General features: G+C 47.5%; 1 protein-coding gene across 1 annotated transcript in view; it reads right to left on the bottom strand.

Annotated features, from left to right (window-relative positions):
- The window catches only part of C2CD3 (C2 domain containing 3 centriole elongation regulator), a 56966-nt gene that overhangs the window by 17574 nt on the left and 16237 nt on the right, over positions 1-23155 (bottom strand). Inside the window, exons 14-26 of the mRNA XM_081860896.1 lie at positions 21303-21788; positions 19053-19204; positions 16526-16769; positions 14843-15023; positions 13139-13322; positions 12070-12242; positions 10843-10966; positions 10349-10617; positions 8808-8897; positions 8033-8659; positions 6644-6943; positions 4379-4517; positions 3085-3149 (exon numbers count right to left, since the gene is read on the bottom strand). Of these exons, the coding sequence (XP_081717022.1) occupies positions 3085-3149; positions 4379-4517; positions 6644-6943; positions 8033-8659; positions 8808-8897; positions 10349-10617; positions 10843-10966; positions 12070-12242; positions 13139-13322; positions 14843-15023; positions 16526-16769; positions 19053-19204; positions 21303-21788 (3034 nt within the window). The remainder of the gene's footprint in view (positions 1-3084; positions 3150-4378; positions 4518-6643; positions 6944-8032; positions 8660-8807; positions 8898-10348; positions 10618-10842; positions 10967-12069; positions 12243-13138; positions 13323-14842; positions 15024-16525; positions 16770-19052; positions 19205-21302; positions 21789-23155) is intronic.

Genomic DNA, 23155 nt, shown 5'->3' with positions numbered 1-23155 from the left:
ATTTACAGGACAAAAGTTTTAAAAGAGGGAAAGGATTTGCGGAAATAGACAATCGACCTAGAATACAAAAAAGGGAGGTGTGAGGAGGTCAAGGAAACAAGCTAGTGAAAGAATAGAAAGGAGAGCTGATGCTTTTTCTTTTTTCTAATTTTGCCTTTGTTTAATGGGTTTTATTTTTCCGTTTTTTTCTTTTTTTTCTTCTTTTGTATATTTTCTATTGTGGTGTGTTGCTTGGTTTTTGTTTAACGTGGTATGTTCATCTTTTCTTTTTGTAATTGTTGAAACTTTAATAAATATCATTTTTTTAAAAATAAAAAATTCACACCTAACTAGCTATAGCAGGCATGTCCAAAATCCGTTTCGGGGGCCTAATCTGGCCTGCCAGTTGGTTTAATCAACAACTTTGGTCAGCCCCCACGCATGTTCACTTCATCAAATCTGGCCCTCTTTGAAAAATGTTTGGGCACCCCTGAGCTACAGTATACCTTCTTGTTCTGAGTGGCCAACCAGGTGGGCCTGGGAAGCTCACACGGGGAACATGAGTGCAGTCACACTCTTCTCTGATGCCAGAGGTTAAGTACACAGCCACCATGACCAGCACCCATTGACGACTTTGAATTCCTCCATGAATCTGTCTGACCCGCTTTTAAAGCCATCCAAGTTGGTGGCCAACACTGCGTCTTTAGGTCGCAAATTCCAATACAGTGGTACCTCGGGTTACATACGCTTCAGGTTACAGACTCTGCCAACCCAGAAATAGTACCTCGGGTTAAGAACTTTGCTTCAGGATGAGAACAGAAATCGTGCTCCGGCGGCGCGGCAGCAGCAGCAGCAGGAGGCCCCATTAGCTAAAGTGGTGCTTCAGGTTAAGAACAGTTTCAGGTTAAGAACGGACCTCTGGAACGAATTAAGTACTTAACCCGAGGTACTACTGTATTAGTTATGCACTGTGCAAAGAAAGTTTTCCTGAATCTTCCACCACTGATCTTCACTGGATGCCCCCGGGCTTGAGCATTATGCAAGCAGGAGAAAAGACCTCTATCCACTTTTATCCGCATCGTGTATGATTTTACGCACCTCTATCATGCTCCCCACACCCCCATTTTTCCTAATCTAAATAGCATTTTGCACAGTCGCCCACAGCCTTAAGGCACACACTCTCTGCGGAGGAGGGCATTCCGAGTGAAATCTTCCTGTGCGGAATTTCACACTGTCCAAAATTCTGCCCCTGGCTGTGGCATTTCTTCATGTCCCAGAGGAAAGAGCACAACATCACCACCCCATGATCCTGAGCCTTGCTACTGGTGTTGGGGGAATACACTTCTAAAATACCTGGATAAAAAGGGTGAATAAATATATCCAACATAACCATCTCTTGGGTGGGCAAGGCTTTGGAAAAGAAATCAGCTGAGTGCCCCCATGAGGAGAAGGAAAAAAACAGGCTCCAAGGCTGTCTGAATGCAGCCCTCAAATTAGGGCTGTTTGTATACTGTACGTTCTTCTATCTCTGCCCATTGCCAGCTGGCCTCTGAATATTCAAGGACATTGAAAGGAGACTTGCTGCAGTTTTTCTTTGAAACAATCTGTCTGTTTTCTCCCTTCCCTGCATGGATGCCGGTGCAAACAAGAAACAGACATTCCTTCTGCCAAACACAAAAGTAACCATTGTTTGGATTATCTCCTGCAAGCGGATTTTGGCATTCTGGAGCAAAGCCCCGAGGGAGTTCAAATTCTTTTCTCGAACCGCACAGACCTGCATGCATTTGCCAGACCCCAATATCTGGGATGAGGCAGAACCTGAGATTGTTGGGAGTGGGAGAACCTGACAGGAAGAGATGCAATCGTGCGCAAGAGCTGCACATATTAAGGCCGCGGGGGAAGGATGGAGAGCCATGAAGGGAATAAGAGGACCCTGCCTCGTGGGGCATTTGGAGTCACTGTCTTAAGAACTAGAAACTTGATTTGGCTTTGTTTTATTTAATCCAAACTTGGCGGGGAGTGACTGATGAAAATCCCTGCATGCCTATCTCTCGGATGACAGTTGTGGCCAGGAGCGCATTGCCTAACTTAGGCTGGTGGGCCCATTCCTGATAAAGGCAGATCTGACCACAGTGACACATGCCTTCCTTGCATCTACCTTTGAAGAGTCTTTGGAAGCACCAACTACAGTGGTGCCCCGCAAGACGAACGCCTCGCAAGACGGAAAACCCGCTAGAGGAAAGGGTTTTCCGTTTTGGAGGCGCTTCGCAAAACGAATTTCCCTATGGGCTTGCTTCGCAAGACGAGAACGTCTTGCGAGTTCCTGCAGGTTTTTTTCCCTCCCCCCCCCTTTTTCTAAGCCGCTAAGCCACTTATCCGCTTATCCGCTAAGCTGATAAGCCGCTAAAAGCCGCTAAGCCGCTAATAGCGCTAATCCGCTAATGGGCTTGCTTCGCAAGACGAAAAAACCGCTAGACGAAGAGAATCGCGGAACGGATTCTTTTTGTCTTGCGAGGCACCACTGTACAGTCAAAGCTCATGTTACATTTGCTTCATGATACATTTTTTCAGGTTGCGTCCCGCGGTGACCCGGAAGCACCGGAAAGGGTTACTTCCGGGTTTCACCGCTCGTGGATGCGCAGAAGTGCCAAATCGTGCTGTGCACCTGTGCAGATACGGCGCTTCCGGTTGCGGGCTTTTCATGTTGCGAACGGGCCTCCGGAACGGATCCTGTTCGCAACCAGAGGTACCACTGTAGTCCTGAATGCAGCAGTGAGGATGCTGTGGGTGCTGGCTTACAGGATCCTACCACTCCTCTCCTGATACCTATTTGCTTCTGGGCACGATGCAAAGCACCCAATAGGTGTGTCTTCTGGATGCATGTAGAACTTCCTTCCTACTTAGAACACATACATGAAAACGGCCTCCCAAGTTAGGTCCAAGCCCTTTACCATTAGTTTAGTTGGAAAGAGCTCATCAGTCCACACAAGTGAAATGAAAAGGCTTCCTGGTCCTCAGCTGCGTAAGGCACTTTATTAACAGTTACCCTTGGTATAGAGCTTGGGGGTTGTTGGCTATATGGTAACTGCATTTGGAGAATAATACCTGCTTTGTGCCACACTTTAAAGACCAGAGTTTGCTGAGGATCCAACAGAAGCTCTTTGGAGAGTCTGTCAAGAAGAAGAAAAAGTCAGAAATGCGCCTTGATCATGGTCGGATGAAACATTGCTGAAATTCAAGTTACATGTCATATGGAAAACTCTCCCTGAGGTATGAGAACGTAGGAACTTAGGAAGCTGCCCTATACTGAGTCAGACCATTGCCCCATCTTGCCCAGTGCTGCCTACACTGACTGGCAGCCGCTCTCCAGGGTTTCAGGCATGAGGGTCTCACAGCCCGGCATGGAGATGCCAGGGATTGGAGCTGGCACCTTCCGCAGGCAAGGCAGCTGCTGCTCTAACCACTGAGCTATAGCCGCTTCCCAAATACATATGGGGGTATGTGTGAATAGGTAGGCATGAGTGGCAGCAGGAGGGCCCATGCGCCTGAAAACTGGTGTGTACATTTCGACACTTCTGACTTTTGCTTAGAAGGTAAAGGTTAAGGACCCCTGGACGGTTAAGTCCAGTCAAAGGCGACTATGGGGTTGCGGCGCTCATCTCGCTTTCAGGCTGAGGGAGCCAGCGTTTGTCCACAGATAGCTTTCTGGGTCATGTGGGCAGCAGGACTAAACCGCTTCCGGTGCAATGGGACACTGCGATGGAAACCAGAGCGCACGGAAACGCTATTTACCTTCCTGCCACAGTGGTACCTATTTATCTACTTGCACTGGCATGCTTTCGAACTGCTAGGTTGGCAAGAGCTGGGACAGAGCAACAGGACCTCACTCTGTCATGGGGATTCAAACTGCGTACCTTCTGATTGGCAAGCCCAAGAGGCTCAGTGGTTTAGACCACAGTGCCACCCGTGTCCCCTTATAACTCCTTAATCCTCATCCTTGAGCAAAACTAACTTATTCTATCCCCCTCCCTATTATTGTCATAGCTGTGGAAAGATTTAGATTGCAAGTTTTTTGGGGCAAAAGATTCTCTCTCTAAAGCACCATTCTGTTGGGTGGTGCTATATAAATACTACTGCTCCTAAATGGTACCTGCAGTGCATTTTTGCCTCCTAACGGGAGTGCTCTTGTTCAGGGTTTATCGATTTCCAAAAATTTAAGTACCGCTTGATTGCAAGCACACAAACAAAGAAAAAGCCTCAAATGTGTAACATGCATTTTTGTTGCTTTGACTGGATAAATCCTTCCCTGTGCAGGAAGCCTGCTATTCCAATTGATTGTCCGCACAGCAGATGATGGGGCTTCTGAGATTCCCATTTGTTAAAGGCTCACATTGCATACCTGGTCTGCTGCTGAAAGTCCCAAACAGGTGAGTCGGAATTTTCAACTATTTCCGTGGCAACGGGATTATCGGCATCGGCAGCGACAAAGGACACGTAGCTACTAGGTGCCACGACCCCACGTTCCGTGAGAGGACTCCCTGAAAGATAAGTTGGGCAAATGCTGGTTTGGTCTGAAGTTATGAGAAAGGAGGAAACTTTGGGAGGTACCACGGAATGCAGGCTCTGCCCAGAAGAGCCACAATCCATGAGGCCAAAGGAAAGGGCACTTCCAGATGGTTCTGGGGGAATGACTCCATGATCCCGGGTTCCTGTGAGCCTGCCAGGCGGGCAAGCACAGCCTTGCAACTGGCAATGTGAACGAGAAGCAGGAGGCTGAGGGCACCAAAGCCCCATCGCTCACATGCTCATGCACAGGCATGTTGGACAATAAGCAGGGCGGTACCCAGCTTGGCTTGGCAGCAGCTAGACTGGCTCCCACTACATTTCCAAGCACAATTCAAAGCGTTGGTGCTGACCTTTAAAGCCCTAAATGGACTTGGCCCAGGAGACCTGAAGGAGCGTCTCCACCCCCATCGCTCAGCCCGGACTCTGAGGTCCTCCTCCGAGGGTCTTTTGCTGATTCTCTCACTGCAAGATGCGAAGTTACAGGGAACCAGGCAGAGGGCCTTCTTGGTAGTGGCGCCCTCCCTGTGGAATGCCCTTCTTTCAGATGTCAAGCAGATAAAGAATTACAGAAGACACCTGAAGGCAGCCCTGTTTAGGGAAGTTTTTAACACTTGATGTTTTTATTATGTTTTTAGATATGCTGTAATCCACCCAGAGGGACTGGGGAAACCAGCCAGATAGGAGATGATGATGATGAATGTTCTGGGTGATAGGTCTTTATAAGGCCCACTGTCTTACAGCAAGGGGGAAATGCAGGGGGAAAGTGCAAATATAGAATTTGCTGAACATTTAGAAACGCTTGCAATATAAAACACAAGACAGGACTTTAGGAACTGCCAAAGAGAGACCGAGGGTTCTTTGGTGCAAGAGAACGGACAAATAAAAGCCCCCCCCCCCCGATTACTATAATCTCTTTCATGGCTGGAGCAGGACTAGAGCTTACCAGCCCCACAACCTGGGACTGTTTATCTCAAAAGCATGGGAAGAAGCCTGTGAGAATAGAGATTAGCTAATCGTTTAATTGGCTTGACCTAGTTTGCTCAGCACAAAGTTGCTGTTGTGCACCCGCAGAACAATAAGGTCACCCTCTGGGAAGAGCCTCAATGCCGTTTCAGAGACAGAAACAATGTGGAACATGAATCCCAGGAAATTTTCCTGGGAAGGTGCTGATGCGGAGCCCAAGGCTGCCCAAATCAAGATCAGGACAAAGGGCATGTTGATGGCAGTTCTTTCGAAAAGCAAATTCCCTTCCAGAACACTTCCGCCCAAACTCCTGTTATCGATATCTTTTTGGAGTTTTTCAGTACTTTATGATTATCATAAATGGATAGGAGTTCATAACAACCTCTGTCTAAAAGAGCCGGGCATATAATGCAAGAATTCCATTATGACTACAAGTGGTTAACATGCAAACGTAATTAAATTGCTCGCTTATTTATTTATCCCCCTGCCCTCCAAGCTATTCACCCCAAAATCCTTTCTGAAGCAGCTTGTATATAAGATCAATAACATCAGCAGCAAACACTGAGCTCCTGCTTACAACCTAAAAAGACACTAACAGAAGGAAAAATCATTATTTCACACACAACTTTCTCCTTAACAAAGACTTATTACAGCGTGAATAATTTCCTGGGAGCAGACTGCACCTTTTCATTTTAAAAATGCACGCACTGGGAACAGTTCTTAGGATGAACTGGATGTGCTCATGTAACAGATTAGTTGTTTATGCTGTTTCCAACGTTTAATTGTCAAGTCACCCTGATAATGGGTGGAATTCAACTAATGTGTCCTGTAAGCAGAAGCACAGTGTAGGGACCTCCACTCGTGCAGTGGGGTGGTTTTCCTTAACTCTCCTCCCTCTGACACTGGCTCGGGGTGGGATAAACTCTGGAGCAGTGCAGGGAGAGGAGAGGGGGGAATCATTTTGTCTGGAAAACGGAAATGTTTGGCTTGACAAAACAACCACCTTGTTCAATTCCTCCTGGTGTTTTTAAGGGTGAATATAAACCTAAGCAAACAAGTAACAACAGAAGACCGCCTTTACGTCCCATTTGTGGGATTCCAACCTAGGCCCCAGGGAGCCCAGAGTTTTACTCACCTTTTAAGCTCAAGTGCATGGCTCTTTCCACAAGGATGCTGACGGCAAATGTCTGCTCGTGACCCACTGTGTGGGGAGACTCCTTGGATGGTTTCTCGCTGAGGGTTTCCACAACGGAGGTCTGATTGGGTTTCAAATCTTGCTCAGGCTCCTTCCGTCTTTCCTCGTGGTCACTGACGCCACTGCTGCCATCTTCGGAAACATCAGGTCTGGAGGGGCTTTTGGGAGCCGCCACAATGTGGACTCGCACGGCGGCTCCCAACAAGTTTGAAGAATTGCGCCGGAACAAGGGGAAGACACCTGCAATGATGGGAGAAGGCACATTTCAAGAAGGAGAAGAGAGGCTGGGGGCCAAGTGTCTGGTTCTGTAATCTCCTCTGAGATCTTGCTGGTATTAAAAAAACTCTCCCGTTATGCCCCATGGAGGACCTTAAGGTCCATAAATAGCAACACCCTAGAGGTTCTGGCCCGTAAGGAAGTCAGATTAGCCTCAACCAGAGCCAGGGCCTTTTCAACACTGACTCCAGCCTGGTGGAACGCTCTGTCTCATGAGACCAGGGCCCTGCAGGATCTGATTTCTTTCCACAGGGCCTGTAAGACAGAGTTATTCCGCCTGGCCTTCGGCTTGGAATCAATTTTATTCCCTCCCCCCTCTTCTTTTTTCCTTTTCACTCCTGTGATGGAACTCCTATTTGGGGACTTCCCTGGCTTTTTTCTGGCCCATGTAGGACCAGTCTGGAAAGTTAGCCTTGGTGAAGACTTGACGTTTTCATCCCCCCAAAAAGTTTCTGATTTGAGTTTCCATTGAAATGAGGCTGTATTTTAATATTGTATTTTATTCTTGCTTTTAAGTTGTATTTCAATCAATTTGTTTTATATCGGGTGTTAGCCGCTCTGAGCCCAGTCTTCGCTGGGGAGGGCGGGGTATAAACAAAATTTATTATTATTTATTATTATTATTTCATTCATTCATTCATTTGTTGCCTCCCACTCCTGCTCAGGCAGAAAAGTGTGGGCAGCTTCCCTTTCCACCTAGGCTGGAGCCAGCCATCCCTGTTGGCCCCCAGCACCAGGTGATTGGAAGTATGTGACTCTGAACATGTAAAGTTATTTCCTGCGTCCCATGGACAGCGCTAGACCTCTCCTCCAAGAAATTGTCCCCATACATTTTGAAAACCACCTGAAGCGGCAGGCATCACCACATCTGTTGGTAGCAAACTCCATATGGTAAGTGGGCGTCGCGTAAATATCCCAATAGGGGCACGGCTGTTACAATCTTTGCTTGGTGATGGGGTTAAAAAGGAGGATGCAAAGACTACGGTTTGGATGGTAATTGATGGTTTGAGCCCCAAATCTGCCCAACGTTTTTTAAGCTGCTAGTGAACATACCACTAACTGTCCTTTTCCCCCTTGAGCTCTCCCCGAGCGCGGCAAGGTCCACGTAGGCCGACCCAATCAGTCGATCAGTATCCAGGGGCCTCTCGGTGTTGCTCTCGTTCCCATAGGCTCGCCACGCCTGGACCTCCAGCCTCTCCTCCTTGAAGTACCACAATAAGGCTTGGCTCAACGGAAGATCCATTTCTTTGCTTTTCTTGAAGCTCACGGTCACGTGCTTCTGGTCTTCGGCTAATTTGGGCCTCCTAAGAGACGTCCAGGTGGCTTCTTGGTCATACAGCTTATAGCGGAGGTAGCAATGGACGCTTTTGTTTAAGTGCGTCTCTCCTGCAAGTAACACACACTGCACTGGCAGCCACAGCCGAGGGATGGAAATGGCCACGGCTGCGGTGTTTGGAGTAGGCTGGCATTCGCCCTCACTTTCGTCCTGCAGGCGCTCAGCGCTGGCTTCCTTCAAATTCCAGCCTAAAAGTTTAGCCGCATCCAGGACACGCTGCCGGTCCCCAGGATGGGCAAAGGTGACAGAAAGCTCCAGGCCTCCAACTATGGTTTGCAGGATGTTTGCACAGTGAGCAGGCACCAGATCCTCCGGCAGAGTTATTGGGAACCAGCCTCGAATACCTTTCACAGAGCACACAGGAAAAGAGTGTCATTATCACCTTTCAATGGAAAGTGGGGGTGGGGGAGCAGAACATTTTCATTTATGGAGCACCTCCCTATCAGAAAGCGACTCTGTTACGTACACCAAAGGTAACACAGGTATCTTTACCTGATCTTCTGTTCAAGAGGTCTCTGGTGGGAATCTTGGCAGTTCCCAGGAGGTAATCCCTTGAAGCCTGGGTTTTTGTTCCATATGGTGCTGTAAGATCAAAATGAAGAACATAGCATAAATATGAAATAAATAAAAAATCATTGTTCATCCATCCGGAAGGTATTCAAAACGGTCGAGTGTAGAAAAGGTGCAAGGGAAAAGCAATCCTCGCGCTACTGGCAATTGACTTATTTTAGGATGGATCTATAAGATCGGATCTGTGTGGGCAAAAATTGTCCTTCCTACAGCTGGGAGTTCTTTGAATCCTCTTTCATGTGGTTTCCTGTCTTTCCTCTCCTGCATACATAGTTGCTTAGGGACATAGGTGGTGCTGTGGTTTAAACCGCTGTGGTCGGCGGTTCAAATTCATGCGACGGGGTGAGCTCCCGTTGCTCTGTCCCAGCTTCTGCCAACCTAGCAGTTTGAAAGCACGCCAGTGCAAGTAGATAAATAGGTACCACTGCGGTGGGAAGGTAAACAGTGTTTCCGTGCATTCTGGCTTCTGTCATGGTGTTCCATTGCACCAGAAGTGGTTTACTCATGTTGGCCACATGATCCAGAAAGCTGTCTGTGGACAAACACCGGCTCCCTCGGCCTGAAGCGAGATGAGCACCGCAACCCCATAGTTGCCTTTGACTGGACTTAATCGTCCAGCAGTTCTTTATATTTTGCCTTTACTGACATAGTTGCTTATTTATGTGAAATGATTTCAGTTGTTATCCCTTGGAAATGGGCATGTTTGCCGCAGTTAACTGTGGGGCAATTCTTTGGGGCAATTCTCTATGCTCAGTGGTTGGTTGTTCTATGAAGGGTAATTCCCTGTTCTGTCATTGGGTGATAATCTACCACTGCTTCCTCATTCTTGGTGTACAAAGCCTAATGACTGGCAACCTAGTTAGATGAGTGGCATATAAATAATACAAATAAATAATAATAATAATGATGATGATGATGATGCCATCACCACCACAACCATCATGGCCTCCATTTCATCAGAACACAAACTCAAAAGCATGAAAGGAGCTCAAGTGATTTAGTCTAGGAAAGCTACATACAAATCCAGGAAATGAAGCACATATTGATCCCTTTGTAATAGAAATTGAGGGCCCCCAGTAAATGGACTGTTTGCTGGCTATAAGCTTGAAGGCAATCACTGGACTGGTCCCAAAGGCTGCCAGATGCTGACTGTTTAAAGCCAATGTGTTGTGCTTTAAAAATACAGTAGAATATGGCAGCCGGGTGGCTAGAAAGAGCTGGTGCTTGCTGCCAGAGCGCCATCTAAGCCCTGGAAATGTCTCTTGCACAAATTTGATGGAAGTTGATGGATGCTGTGCAAAAGAGCAGGTGGGAGTGCTGGGTGGGTTTGCTACCTAAGGGATCCTCCATTGGTAGCTCACTGGGTCCACTCCCCTTGCCCACCCAGCTCAGAGTGATGGCATGATGCAGGTTCTGTCACTGGCACAGCAAAAGTTTGAGCTGCCCCCGTGTATTTTACATACCTGAGTTCAGGCTCTTGTGAAAGACGGAAAAGACTATCTCCGAGATCTGCAACAGCTCCCCCAGGGAACAGGCTTCTCCACTGCTTCTCTGGACCACAAGGTTGCACGGGAACTCTGTGTGGTGCTCGAATTCTGGGCAGAAAGTGCGAGCCACGGCTCGGGTGTTGCGCCTCTCAGATTCGGGGAGGAAGGGCAGGTGCACGGAGACGTAAGCGTTCACACCAACTTCTGCACTGCATTGAAGTGAAGGGTTCTTTTCTGCCACGGCTCTTAGCAAAGAGAAGAAAAGATCCCAGAGACGCATATAAGGAGCGATTACAAAAAAATTAGACAGGCAAGCACATGGGTTTGTGTTGATTGTGTGTTGCCGTATTTAATAGGGGCAGGAAAGCAGGATGGCTGCCCTTATACAAACTATCTGGACCATCTAGCTTAGGGTAGTTGGCTCTGACTGGCAGCAGAACTCAAACACTCTCTTGTGCCTGTGTGCTTACCTGGCTGCTGCCTGCAAACCGGCTGCAAAGTGTATCTGAACAGAAATAGAAACTGCTTGAGCTGCCAGGATGCCTTCCGTCGCTTTCAGGGAGCGCCTGTATTTTACGCTCACATCAAGAAAACCTGGGGAAAAGGGGAAGAAAAAGAAATACATATTTAAGCTTTCCGTTGCTGAAACTGCAGGCAAGGTCTGCACGTGGCTGATGTGACAAGAAGTCATAGCTGAAGACGTTCCTGAAAACAGACGCTCCGGTCCTTCTTGTCAACCACATGAAGGTTAATACTTGGAAGCATCTAAGGAAGGTAGAAAGGGGGCACAGGTGGTGCTGTGGTCTAAACCACAGAGCCTAGAGTTTGCCGATCAGAAGGTCGGCGATTTGAATCCCAGCGACGGGGTGAGCTTCCGTCGTTCGGTCCCAGCTCCTGCCAACCTAGCAGTTCGAAAGCACGTCATGTGCAAGTAGATAAATAGGTACCACTGTGGTGGGAAGGTAAACAGTGTTTCCATGCGCTGCTCTGGTTCGCCAGAAGCGGCTTAGTCATGCTGGCCACATGACCCAGAAGCTGTCTGCGGACAAACGCCGGCTCCCTCGGCCAGTAAAGTGAGATGAGCACTGCAACCCCAGAGTCGTCTGCGACTGGACCTAATGGTCAGGGGTACCTTTACGTTTAAGGAAGGTAGAAACAGAATGATATGGCGGACAGAATGCAAGATGCTCTTTCTTAGCCTCAGGGTGGGACCGGACATCATAAGGCAAACACAAGGTTCCCCAATACCATGTTTGCCTTCTAATTCCAATGTGTGTGTGTGTGTGTGGTGGTGGTGGGGATTTCAGGAGAGGCTGTATAACCAATTGGTCCTTCTTGCACCAATTCTCTCAACCCCTCTACCCTGGGCCTTTCCTCCCTCCTCCCCAGATAGCTATAAAACCAAAATTAACTCAGCTGTGAGAAAAAATGGAGGTCAAGAGAAAGACGAAGCCTTCCTGCCTCCACATTATCTACCTTACACATACAAACACACCCCACCCCTGTTTTACTGTTAATCTCCAAACCTGTCTGCTAATATAATATGCCCTCTTTGTCACCTGTAAAACGGGACCTCCGGTACAGGATCACCAGGAAGGTGAAGTTCATTTAAAGACCTGAAAAATTATGCCTTGCACTCCGGTACAGTAAAACCTGACCAAAGTCCAGATTTGCTCTGGGCCAATGTCTTCTGTTACCTGAGGAACGGGGATGGGGTTCCCCTGCACTCTCAGTCCTTGGGATTAAGGGTAGACTGAAGGTCTGGATGCCCACATCCTCTCGGTACTGCATGGTCACCATGGCACACAGACGGGACAGCGGCAAGGTCCCCCTGGCTACCATCTGGTCTCGGACGTTAGGGTAGTAATACCTACAAGAAGAGATGAAACGGAAGTAAACATTAGGGGTAAACCCTTCTGAATGCAAAGAGGGCCCTGTCAGGCCAGCATCATGTGGCCCACCAAGCCAACTGCAGCCATGTACTGTATCCCGACAGCCCCGTCATAGGAAGCTGGTTTATGCCAGATCCATCTAAAGCAGGGCTGCCTGCTCTGACTGGCAGCCGCTCTCCAGGGTCTCAGGGGGAAAGGGCCTCTCTCATCACCTGGCCCAGCTGCATGCAAACTCTTAAGGTTTTGTTACAGGGTCAAAGAAATGAGTCTGAAAGGGATAATTCTGAGAGTGAAGAGATCAAGTACAGAGGACTCAATTCTTTTAGGACTTTCTGTGCCCCGCTTTGAGGAGAATCCTTCGCATGGTCATCCTATAATAATAATAATAATAATAATAATAATAATAATAATAATTTATTATTTATTGTTTATACCCCGCCTATCTGGCTGGGTTTCCCCAGCCACTCTGGGCGGCTTCCAACAAAACACTAAAATACAATAACCTATTAAACATTCAAAGCTTCCCTAAACAGGGCTGCCTTTAGATGTCTTCTAAAAGTTTGGTAGTTATTTTTCTCTTTGACATCTGGTGGGAGGGCATTCCACAGGGCGGGTGCCACTACCGAGAAGGCCCTCTGCCTGGTTCCCTGTAACTTGGCTTCTTGCAGCGAAGGAACTGCCAGAAGGCCCTTGGCGCTGGACCTCAGTGTCCGGGCAGAACGATGGAGGTGGAGACGCTCCTTCAGGTCTACTGGGCCAAGGCCTAACCACGGCTTGATGCCAGCAGAAAGGAGAGGGTGAGTGTTTGACTTGGCTGCGAGTGCTGCTAAGCAGGGGGCATTGTAGGGATGGCGAGGGACACCAGAAGAAATACCTGCACCAGATTTCAAACTGGATCCCTCCTCCTCCTCCTAAGCCCTGGGCAGAGAAAGAGCTGAGCAGCAGCCTTTGGACAGGGACATCAGCAGGGACCATCAAGGAGTGATGACGCTCGTCGCCAAAGTTGGGGTCAGGGACGCACAAGGTGGTTGTCGAGCGGAAAGGCTTTAACACAAGGCCTGAGGAGGTAAAGCAAAGCCAGAAAAGAGCTGTGATGCAAGGGACAGGGACCCACGTGCCACCCAAGCCGACTCACTAGCCAAGAGGACCCAAGGCTGCTCCTATGGCCGTCATTCACATTAGGCCTGTCTTTGGGCATTCATATTGGGTCTTAGCTTGTTTCAATATTAATAATAATAATAATAATAATAATAATAATAATAATAATAATAATAATTTATTTATATCCTGCCCATCTGGATGGGTTTCTTCAGCCACTCTGGGCAACTTCCAACGGAATATTAAAATACAATAACCTATTAAATATTAAAAGCTTCCCTAAACAGGGCTGCCTTCAGATGTCTTCTAAAAATCTGGTAGTTTTTCTCTTTGACATCTAGTGGGAGGGCATTCCACAGGGCGGGTGCCACTACTGAGAAGGCCCTCTGCCTGGTTCCCTGTAACTTGGCTTTTCGCAGTGAGGGAACCACCAGAAGACCCTTGGCGCTGGACCTCAGTGTCTGGGCAGAACGATGGGGGTGGAGATGCTCCTTCAGGTATACTGGACCGAGGCAGTTTAGGGCTTTAAAGGTCAGCACCAATACTTTGAATTGTGCTCGGAAACGTACTGGGAGCCAGTGTAGGTCTTTCAAGACCGGTGTTATATGGTCTCGGCGGCCACTCCCAGTCGCCAGTTTCTAAGCTCAGTCTGGCATGTTTGTGGGCCCTTGCTCATCCAGCACGCTGACTCGGGCTGACAATGACGTTCAGCAGGTTGGGATGCTTGCAGCTGTCACTTCCTGTCTCTTGGCCACTTACTTTCTACACTCAGCTGAAGGGGTAGAGCAGCGGAACATACAGTATTTCGGATGTGGGAGCTCTGCACCCTGGGGAGGCAGTTGATAACTCAGTTTTCTGGCAACATTCTCATGTGTAAGCTAGCCAGGAAGGGGTTCCATGCTCCAATCCTGTCCAATTACCTTCCAAACAGGAGAGGAGGCAGGTGCCCTCAGTGTAAAACCAGTGGCCGTCAGTGAGAGCAAACAAACAAGCCACTGCTGGTCCTATTATAGATGAGCACCCTCGTTTCATTTTGGAAGCTCAAAGACGTATTTGTCCATCACCATGGCACGCTAGCCCGTTCGGTTCATGTGGGAAAATGATTGCTTGTACATGAGAGCATGAGCAAAGTTCTTATTGTTACAGGGTGATTTCATAGCTAGAAGCATCCTTGGAGCATGAACAGCGCGTGAACAGCTCGTGCTGTCCTATATGATTGGCTAACGTGGCATGGCCTGATGCTCGCATGGTCTAGTGCGAAGGTCCTTATCTGCTTGCTAGAACAAATTGCTTGGCTTGTACTTTGTATCTTTCTGATTTCACACAATAAAAGCTGTGCTGCATGAGCCCTAGGAGCAGCCATATTTCGGAACCTATTATGGTGTGAGACTGATTTTTCCTTGGATGCCGAGCTGCAACTCGACAGGTTCAGAAGCTGTGAAGAACAACCGGAATAGCCTGATGGGCAAACAGCACTTACCATTCTCACAGAACTCTGTCCCACGCAGTACGTCGGACTCCGACTCCTGAACAGGAAAGTGGTACTGCACATAACAGTCAGCCTCTCCCCAGACCGTGGACTGGAGGGGAGTGAGCCCTTTGACGCTCTCAATATGGATCTCAAAAACGTGCTCCATCAGCCCTTCCTTTTCTCTGCCTGACTGCAAAATAATAGACAAAATCCCTGTGAAAGAAGGGAATCCCTGTGGGGAGAGAGAGACCCGTCTCCGGTGAACAAAATGCCCAATCTCAGCATGTTCTGGGCAGATAATTATTGTTATTATTATTATTTATACCCCGCCCTCCCCGGCCAAAACTGGGCTCAGAGCAGCAAACATCAAATGTATAACACAACATAAAATCAGGCAATCAATTAAAATACATCCTAAAATCAGATCAGGATCAGAATATGGCAACCCGGAGATTAGGGTTGGGGGAATAACCCACCATCATTATTTATGTCATAAAAGTTATACACCAGTTGACTGTGAAAGCAAAACAAAACCTCAAAGTGGCTTGCAAAAAGAAGGTAATGAAAAGAACCAACAACAATATTTGAAACCATTAAAGCTCGCTTCAGTTTTCTAAACATCTGGGTAGGACTGTCTGAACAAAAAGGTTTTCACAACATGCCAAAGCGAGGCACTGCAAAGGCATCCAGTGGCAGGGAGTTCCAGAGAGTAGATGCTACTGCACTAAAAGACTGATTGCTCACAAATGCGGAGTGATTTTGTGTGGCACTTGCAACCGTGCCAGTTCTGCAAACTGAAGTGGTTGAGTGGGTGTATATATTTGGTATAGTGATCTCACAGGTATACCGCAGGTTTGCCACACCTGTAAGACAGTCACTGATGTATAACATAACATAACACACCACACCACACCCACACTTTAAATGTTCTACACTCCTTCCCCATCAACACAACCGAAAGCACAAAGCTCTTGGAGACACAGCCAGGTGTGGTCTCTGGTGGGCCTCTAGGCCAGGCATAGGCAAATTCGGCCCTCCAGATGTTTTGGGACTACAACTCCCATCATTCCTAGCTAAAAGGTCCAGTGGTCAGGGATGATGGGAGTTGTAGTCCCAAAACATCTGGAGGGCAGAGTTTGCCTATGCCTGCTCAACAAAGGTCTGCATAGTTAAAGCTATGGTTTTCCCAGTAGTGATGTATGGAAGTGAGAGCTGGACCATAAAGAAGGTTGATCGCTGAAGAATTTATGCTTTTGAATCATAGTGCTGGAGGAGACTCTTGAGAGTCCCATGGACTGCAAGAAGTTCAAAACTATCCATTCTTAAGGGAATCAGCCCTGAGTGCTCACTGGAAGGACAGATCCTGAAGCTGAGGCTCCAAGACTTTGGCCACCTCATGAGAAGAGAAGACTCCCTGGAAAAGACCCTGATGTTGGGAAAGATGGAGGGCACAAGGAGAAGGGGGCGACAGAGGACAAGATGGTGGGACAATGTTCTCGAAGCTACCAGCATGAGTTTGACCAAACTGCGGGAGGCAGTGGAAGACAGGAGTGCCTGGCGTGCTCTGGTCCATGGGGTCACGAAGAGTCGGACACAACTAAACGACTAAACAACAACAAAGCTCTAGGCAAAAAAAGTGCTAGTTTTGGGGGGCAGCCTCAGCAAACACAAAGATACGTTTGATGGAAATACCTTTGGAAGAGGCATGGCAAGAGAGTCCAGAGAATGTGGAGGGCGCATTGCCACAGGAGGTGCCATTCCTTCTTCGTTCTTGAGCCTCTGCAGTGCCGCGATCTGCTCCGCGGAGCCCATGGCCAGAATGACCTTCAGGCTCCCCTTTTTGCTGCCGGTGAAGACGTCGACCACGGGCATGGAGCCATCTACAGCCAGCACCGGATACTGAGCCTGAAGCAGCAGGCTGGAAATCTTGGGGTCCCTGGGAAGGGAGGGAGGAGACAGTCATGCTATGTAAACCGCGTAGCGATTCCTGTTGACGCGTAAAGTAGTGAATTAACTAACTAAAACATACAGAAGAGTCCAATTTCCCTACCAATGAATCTCCTTGCCACCTTCGCCTTTAGCAGAGACCGGCAACTTTTTCATGGAGGCTAGGCATTTTAAAATGCAGGAAAGCTGGGCTTCTATGAATTTGACATGTGAGATTACAGTGGTACCTCGGGTTAAGCACCGTATTTTTTGCTCTATAAGACGCACCAGACCACAAGACGAACCTAGTTTTTGGAGGAGGAAAACATGAAAAAAAAATTCTGAATCCCAGAAGCCAGAACAGCAAGAGGGATTGCTGCGCAGCGAAAGCAGCGATCCCTCTTGCTGTTCTGGCTTCTGGGATAGCTGCGCAGCCTGCATTCGCTCCATAAGACGCACACACATTTCCCCTTACTTTTTAGGAGGGAAAAAGTGAGTCTTATAGAGCCAAAAATACAGTACTTAATTCATTCCGGAGGTCTGTTTTTAACCTGAAACTGTTCTTAACCTGAAGCACCACTTTAGCTAATGGGGCCTTCCTGCTGCCGCGGTGCAATTTCTGTTCTCATCCTGAAGCAAAGTTCTTAACCCGAGGTACTATTTCTGGGTTAGCGGAGTCTGTAACCTGAAGCGTCTGTAACTTGAAGCGTATGTAACCCAAGGTACCACTGTATATTCTGTAGTTCATGCTGCAGTTCCTAGACTCTCTGCTTAAGCAAAATGCATACTTAATCGGATCTGTGAGCCTTCAAGGCCTCATCACTTATCTGAATGGTGCTGGATACCTGGGGGGAGCGTAAGTCTGGTGGCAGGGGGACCTTTTCCAGCTTTAGGGTTGTATTTTCTCATGGGCAACCTTTCCAAGAATGGCTGCATGTCACATAGGAGAGGTGAGAGGCAAGAGTGGATGGAGGAAGTTGTGACTTGTTTTTGTATGGTAGGGCACGTTCCAGCCAGAGGAATTTTACTCGCCGCTAGAATTCCCTCCATCATTTGTCAAAGCAGACTGAATGACAGTTCAAGGGCAGCCAAGCCAGTCAAAAGCACGTGAGGAGGGCATGGAGCAATGGCCTTGCTGGGTGTGTGTGTCCTGACAGTGTGCCAAGGGGCTAGGAGGAATGCAGGGCCACATTTGACCCTCAGACTCTCAGTCCCCTTGGCTCAAATTCCCACTCAATCTTTCTGTGATTGCGTTTTCAGTTTATGTGCCATACTCTGGAACCTCAGGGTGAAAAGTGGGTGAGAAATGCAAGAAACGGGAGTCCACGGATTACTCGCACATGAAGTTGGCAGGACGCTGTGAGTGAGAGGCAAGGAAGGGAAGGCCTTCCAGGGGGAGAGGCCCCTGGCCCTGGGTCTCCTCATAAGGAAGCTGGTCCTGGAGGAAGACCTGTGAGGGGAGAGACTCCATCAGGCAAGGCCTCCTTCCACCTGCCTTGCCCCACCCTCCAGTCTCTGCTTCTCAAATTGTATTGTATTATTTTATGCACTGTGGCTTGCCGTTGTTTTATTGATTGTAGTTTCGAAATTATTTGTTGCAATTGTTAAGAGTGGGTTTCTGTTTTCTTTATATGCTGATATTATTATTATTCTATGCTATTCTGATTGTTGAATGTTACTTTATTTGATGTAGATTGCTTATTTTAAAGTTGTTTTATTATCACATTTTTGTATTGCATTAGATTGTTATAAGGTGTACATTCTTTGATTCTTCAGCTTGTAAACCGCCTTGAGTACTGTTAGATAGAAAGGTGGTATACAAATTAAAAATGACGATAATGTTGATGAGAAGCAAGGAAAGCTCCCAGTGAGACCTGAGAGGGTCCATGGCTTTCTGTGTGAGACAAGGGTTAACAACTAGTTTTGAAAGAAGACTATTTTCTCTTTCACTGTTTTTGTTTAGATTATATATATATGAGAAATGAAAGGAAAAAAAATTAAACAAAGCAAACTGGGTGGTGGATGTTTTGGGCAGCATACTGCCCCTTAGCTTAGTTTAGGATGAACTCACAGCAATATATCATATGTAGCCCAAGTCTGAGCCACTAAGATAGGGATGGAAATTAAAAATCACTGCCTGGAAGTGATTTCTGGTTTTTTAATCTGACTTGGTGGTGGTGGGGGGGGGGCATTATCAGTGTTCCTTGAGCACTGAAAGAAGAAGAAAACTGAGTAAATATGCCACAACACAGTAAAATAAAAACAATTTTAAAAATGAAGAATGAGTTTTTACTTGAATGAAACGTAGAACTGATGCAGTGGAAGCTTCACCAGTCCTAGCAGGGCGTCTCCTCCTGGAATGCAGACCTTGTTCCAGGCTTCTATGACCATCACATTGTTCTTCAGCCTCTCCAGATGTTTTGATGTCAGTGAAATAGGAGTTACCTAGAGATTTGATCAGACTCTTTGATCAGAGAAGCAGGCCTACACACACACACACACACACACACACACAGCCCTTCATCTCAGCCTTTGCAAATATAAAAATAAAGAGGACGGCATGTAAACCAGCAAATCCACAGTAAACTGACCGTGGACCCGATGCAGCTAATGGGGGGGGGGGAATTAAGTCCCCTTGCAAACTTACCAGGTTTAATTAAGTTGCAGGTAAAATGTTTGCTGATAAGTTTTCCTTGTGAGGAAAAGAAAACAAGTTTCAAAAGCTAATTTTGTTTAGTGATGTTCTAGGCCAGGGGTCAGCAAACTTTTCCAGCAGGGGGCCAGTCCACTGTGCCTCAGACCTTGTGGGGGGCCGGACTATATTTTTTTTTGGGGGGGGGGATGAATGAATTCCTATGCCCCACAAATAACCCAGAGATGCATTTTAAGTAAAAGCACACATTCTACTCATGTGAAAACACGCTGATTCCCGGACCATCCGTGGGCCAGATTTAGAAGGTGATTGGGCCAGATCCGGCCCCTGGGCCTTGGTTTGCCTACCCCTCTTCTAGGCTGCCCCATAAAAGATGTGTTTTGCACACTTTAATATTTGGTTTCCCGTGGGGTCTGTATGCGGGCGACCTGGGCATGCCTGAGCACACAGAGAATCACAGAATTGAAAAGTGGGCAGGGAACCCAATGGTTACAGCCCAACCCTCTGAAATGCAAGAATCGCAGCTGGAGAATCCCCAGCAGATGGCCACCCAACTTCTACTTGAGAAGCTCAAAGCAAGGGGAGTCCACTGCCTCCAGAAAGAGACTGATCCACTTTCAAATACAGTGGTGCCCCGCAAGACGAACGCCTCGCAAGACGAAAAACCCGCTAGACGAAAGGGTTTTCCGTTTTGGAGGTGCTTCGCAAGACGAATTTCCCTATGGGCTTGCTTCGCAAGACGAAAACGTCTTGCGAGTTTTCCCGACTTTTCCCCCCTTTTTCTAAGCCGCTAAGCCGCTTATCCGCTAAGCCGCTAATAGCGCTAATCGGCTTGCTTCGCAAGACGAAAAAACCGCTAGACGAAGAGACTCACGGAACGGATTCTTTTCGTCTTGCGAGGCACCACTGTAGCTCTGTTAGAAAGTTCTTCCTAATGTTTAGTCAGGATCTCCTTTCTTGTAATTGTGATCTTACCCGAACAAGCTTGCTCCACCTTCAAATGACAGCCCTTCAGATATCTGAAGAAGGCTTTCATACCACCTCCCAGTCTTTTCTTCTCCAGGCTGAACATCCCCAACACCCTCTTAAGGTTTGTTTTCCAGACACTTGGTCATCCTGGCTGCCTTCAGCTGCGCACATTCCAGCTTCTCAATATCTTTCTTAAACTCTAGTGCCCAGAATTGGATACAGGTGGGGTCTGACTCATGACTGAGACGTCCTTTGCTGCTGGGCATTGGGTGACTTTAATTATGGGGCCAAGCCAACTATGAATACCTGTATACCTGAAGCAGCGACTCCACCCCCTTCATCCAGCCCGGACACTGAGGTCCAGCTCCGAGGGCCTTCTGGTGGTTCCCTCACTGCAAGAAGTGAGGTTACAGGGAACCAGGCAGAGGGCCTTCTTGGTAGTGGCGCTTGCCCTGTGAAACGCCCTCCCAACAGATGTCAAGGCAATAAACAACTATTTTACTTTTAAAAGACAACTGAAGGCGGCCCTGTTTAGGGAAGTTTTTTAAGGTCTGATGCTGTATTGTTTTTAATACTCAGTTGGAAGCCGCCCAGAGTGGCTGGGGAAACCCAGCCAGATGGGCGGGGTATAAATAATAAATTATTATTATTATTATTATTATTATTATTATTATTATTATTATTATTATTATTATTATGAAGGGCAGCAAAACACATTCTGCCTCCTGGCCAGTCTGACAACTACCCAACACTTTAGAATACAGAAACTGGCCCTCCTGCCGTAAAGCAGGGGGGCAAATAATACAAAGTTTTGGGCCTGTATTTTGTTCTCTGACCTCACAAGTTTAAGGAATTGATGTTAAACAGAGGAGGCACTAATGTTACCAGGATTACTGCGCACATGAAAAAACTGAAGCTTGCCTGAGAAAACTGGAAGATGGGTTGTGTGGTCCCCCATATCACAGCAGACCTTGTGGCTTCTTCTGTGCTGAAGAGCTTGCAGTTTAGATACACGTTACAAGAGCCATGAAATCCAGCATCTTTGGGAACAAAGACCTTCCCTTCTGGGACCATCAAGAGTACGTGCAACAGCAAACCTTCTTCTTCCGATGCACACAACTGGTTCAGGAGGTTACGGGAGACGGGCATGGGGACTGGCAGCTGACTCACGCCAACGCTGGCACTTTCTGATACTGCAGGTGAAGACTCTTGGTTCCTCTTTGGGAGCTGGCAATTAGTTTGCTTCAGGACTGGGGGGCTTCCAGCAGGAGTGGTGCTCCTGCCAACTTCTTGAAACTTGACTCCGGGACTCCTGACGGCATGAACTGGAGCTTGTGGTGGCCCATTCGCTGCCTTGGCACCGGTGCTGGAGAAATCTTTATTATCAGCTGCAAGTTCCAATGACACCTGCCGCAAGAAAGTTAGAAATAACGCGTTACCTGCTGTCTGTTGAGAGCACGAAAAAGAAAAAGAGCAAAGATCACCTTCAACGGGCCTGGAAAGCAAAGGGTCAGGAATGCAGGTGGCCCTAAAAAACTGAGCAGCACCCAGAACAGCCACTCAATACATATTCCCACCGTTAGGTGACTGTTTTACTCTAGATACAGAAGGCCTTTGTTTCGGAATGAGCTGGGGTCCCTCTCTTCCCAGATGTAAACCTGACACCTGAATGAGCTCCAATGCAGAAAGCAGCCTCCCAGAAAAAAATTCCATGGCCAAAGCAAGAGGCAATGATACAAGCCAATTCTTTAGTCTCCTTTGGCAACAAACCTGTGGGCAATTATGTTGGGATTCCATTCCTCCCGTGCTGCAGGTGTGTGGGGGATTGTTACATGTCAAATGTCGGTTTATATTCCAACACTGAATTCAATAATTCAGTGGGCGGAAAAGGAGATACAGTGGTACCTCTGGTTGCGAATGGGATCTGTTCCGGAGGCCTGTTTGCAACATGAGCAGAATGCAACCTGCAGTGGTGCGTCTGCACATGCGCGGGTTGCGATTCGCCACTTTGGCGCATGTCGGTCTGCACATGCACGAGCGGCAAAACCCGGAAGTAATCCTTTCTGGTACTTCCAGGTCACCGCAGGACGCAACCTGAAAAAACGTATCATGTGCAAAAAAGTGGAGATAGACAGGGGCGAGACAACGACTACTTCTTTTTTTAATCTAAAGGAGGGGCAAAATGATTTGGGATGTCTCTAACCTGGAGGGGGAAACATGCTATTTATAAAATAAAATAAACTCAGATTATATCCTAAACAAAACAAAACAAAACAAAACGTATCATGAAGCAAACGTAACATGACGTATGACTGTACGCTGTTTCCGTTCTGTATAGCTTTTGCAGCTCTCTTTTCGAGGAAGAAAGACAGAGAGGCCATGTTTTTCTTTGTTCTGTTCTGTTTGATTTAATTTGCAATAAATTAGGCTTAGATGTTACTCCTCAAGGCTGAGCTTCTGTTTTGAATTCAGCTTGTCGTGTGCTCATGTCCCTGGATATGGGCCACATCAGCGTGACGGGAGACCGGAGTGAAGAATCCCAGGTGACGCTGCATTGGGGGGGGGGGGGGAAGCACCAGGCCTCGGTGTTATCACCCAACCAATTCGTGCCCTCACAGAATCAGGCTGTACTCATCATGAAAGGAAGCTACTGGTAAGATTTCACAGTAAAAAAATAACCAATTCCCAAAGGCTACAGGGCAGGGGCTCACCCAGTGCTAACTAAAGCACAAAAGCCAAGGCAAATCCTTGCCGCAAAATATATCCTGATACGC

This window comes from Podarcis erhardii, assembly GCF_964252035.2.
Source record: "Podarcis erhardii genome assembly, chromosome: 4".
NCBI lineage: Eukaryota > Metazoa > Chordata > Lepidosauria > Squamata > Lacertidae > Podarcis > Podarcis erhardii.
Note: the sequence above shows the minus strand (reverse complement) of the source record. Positions and strands in the feature narration are given on the sequence as shown.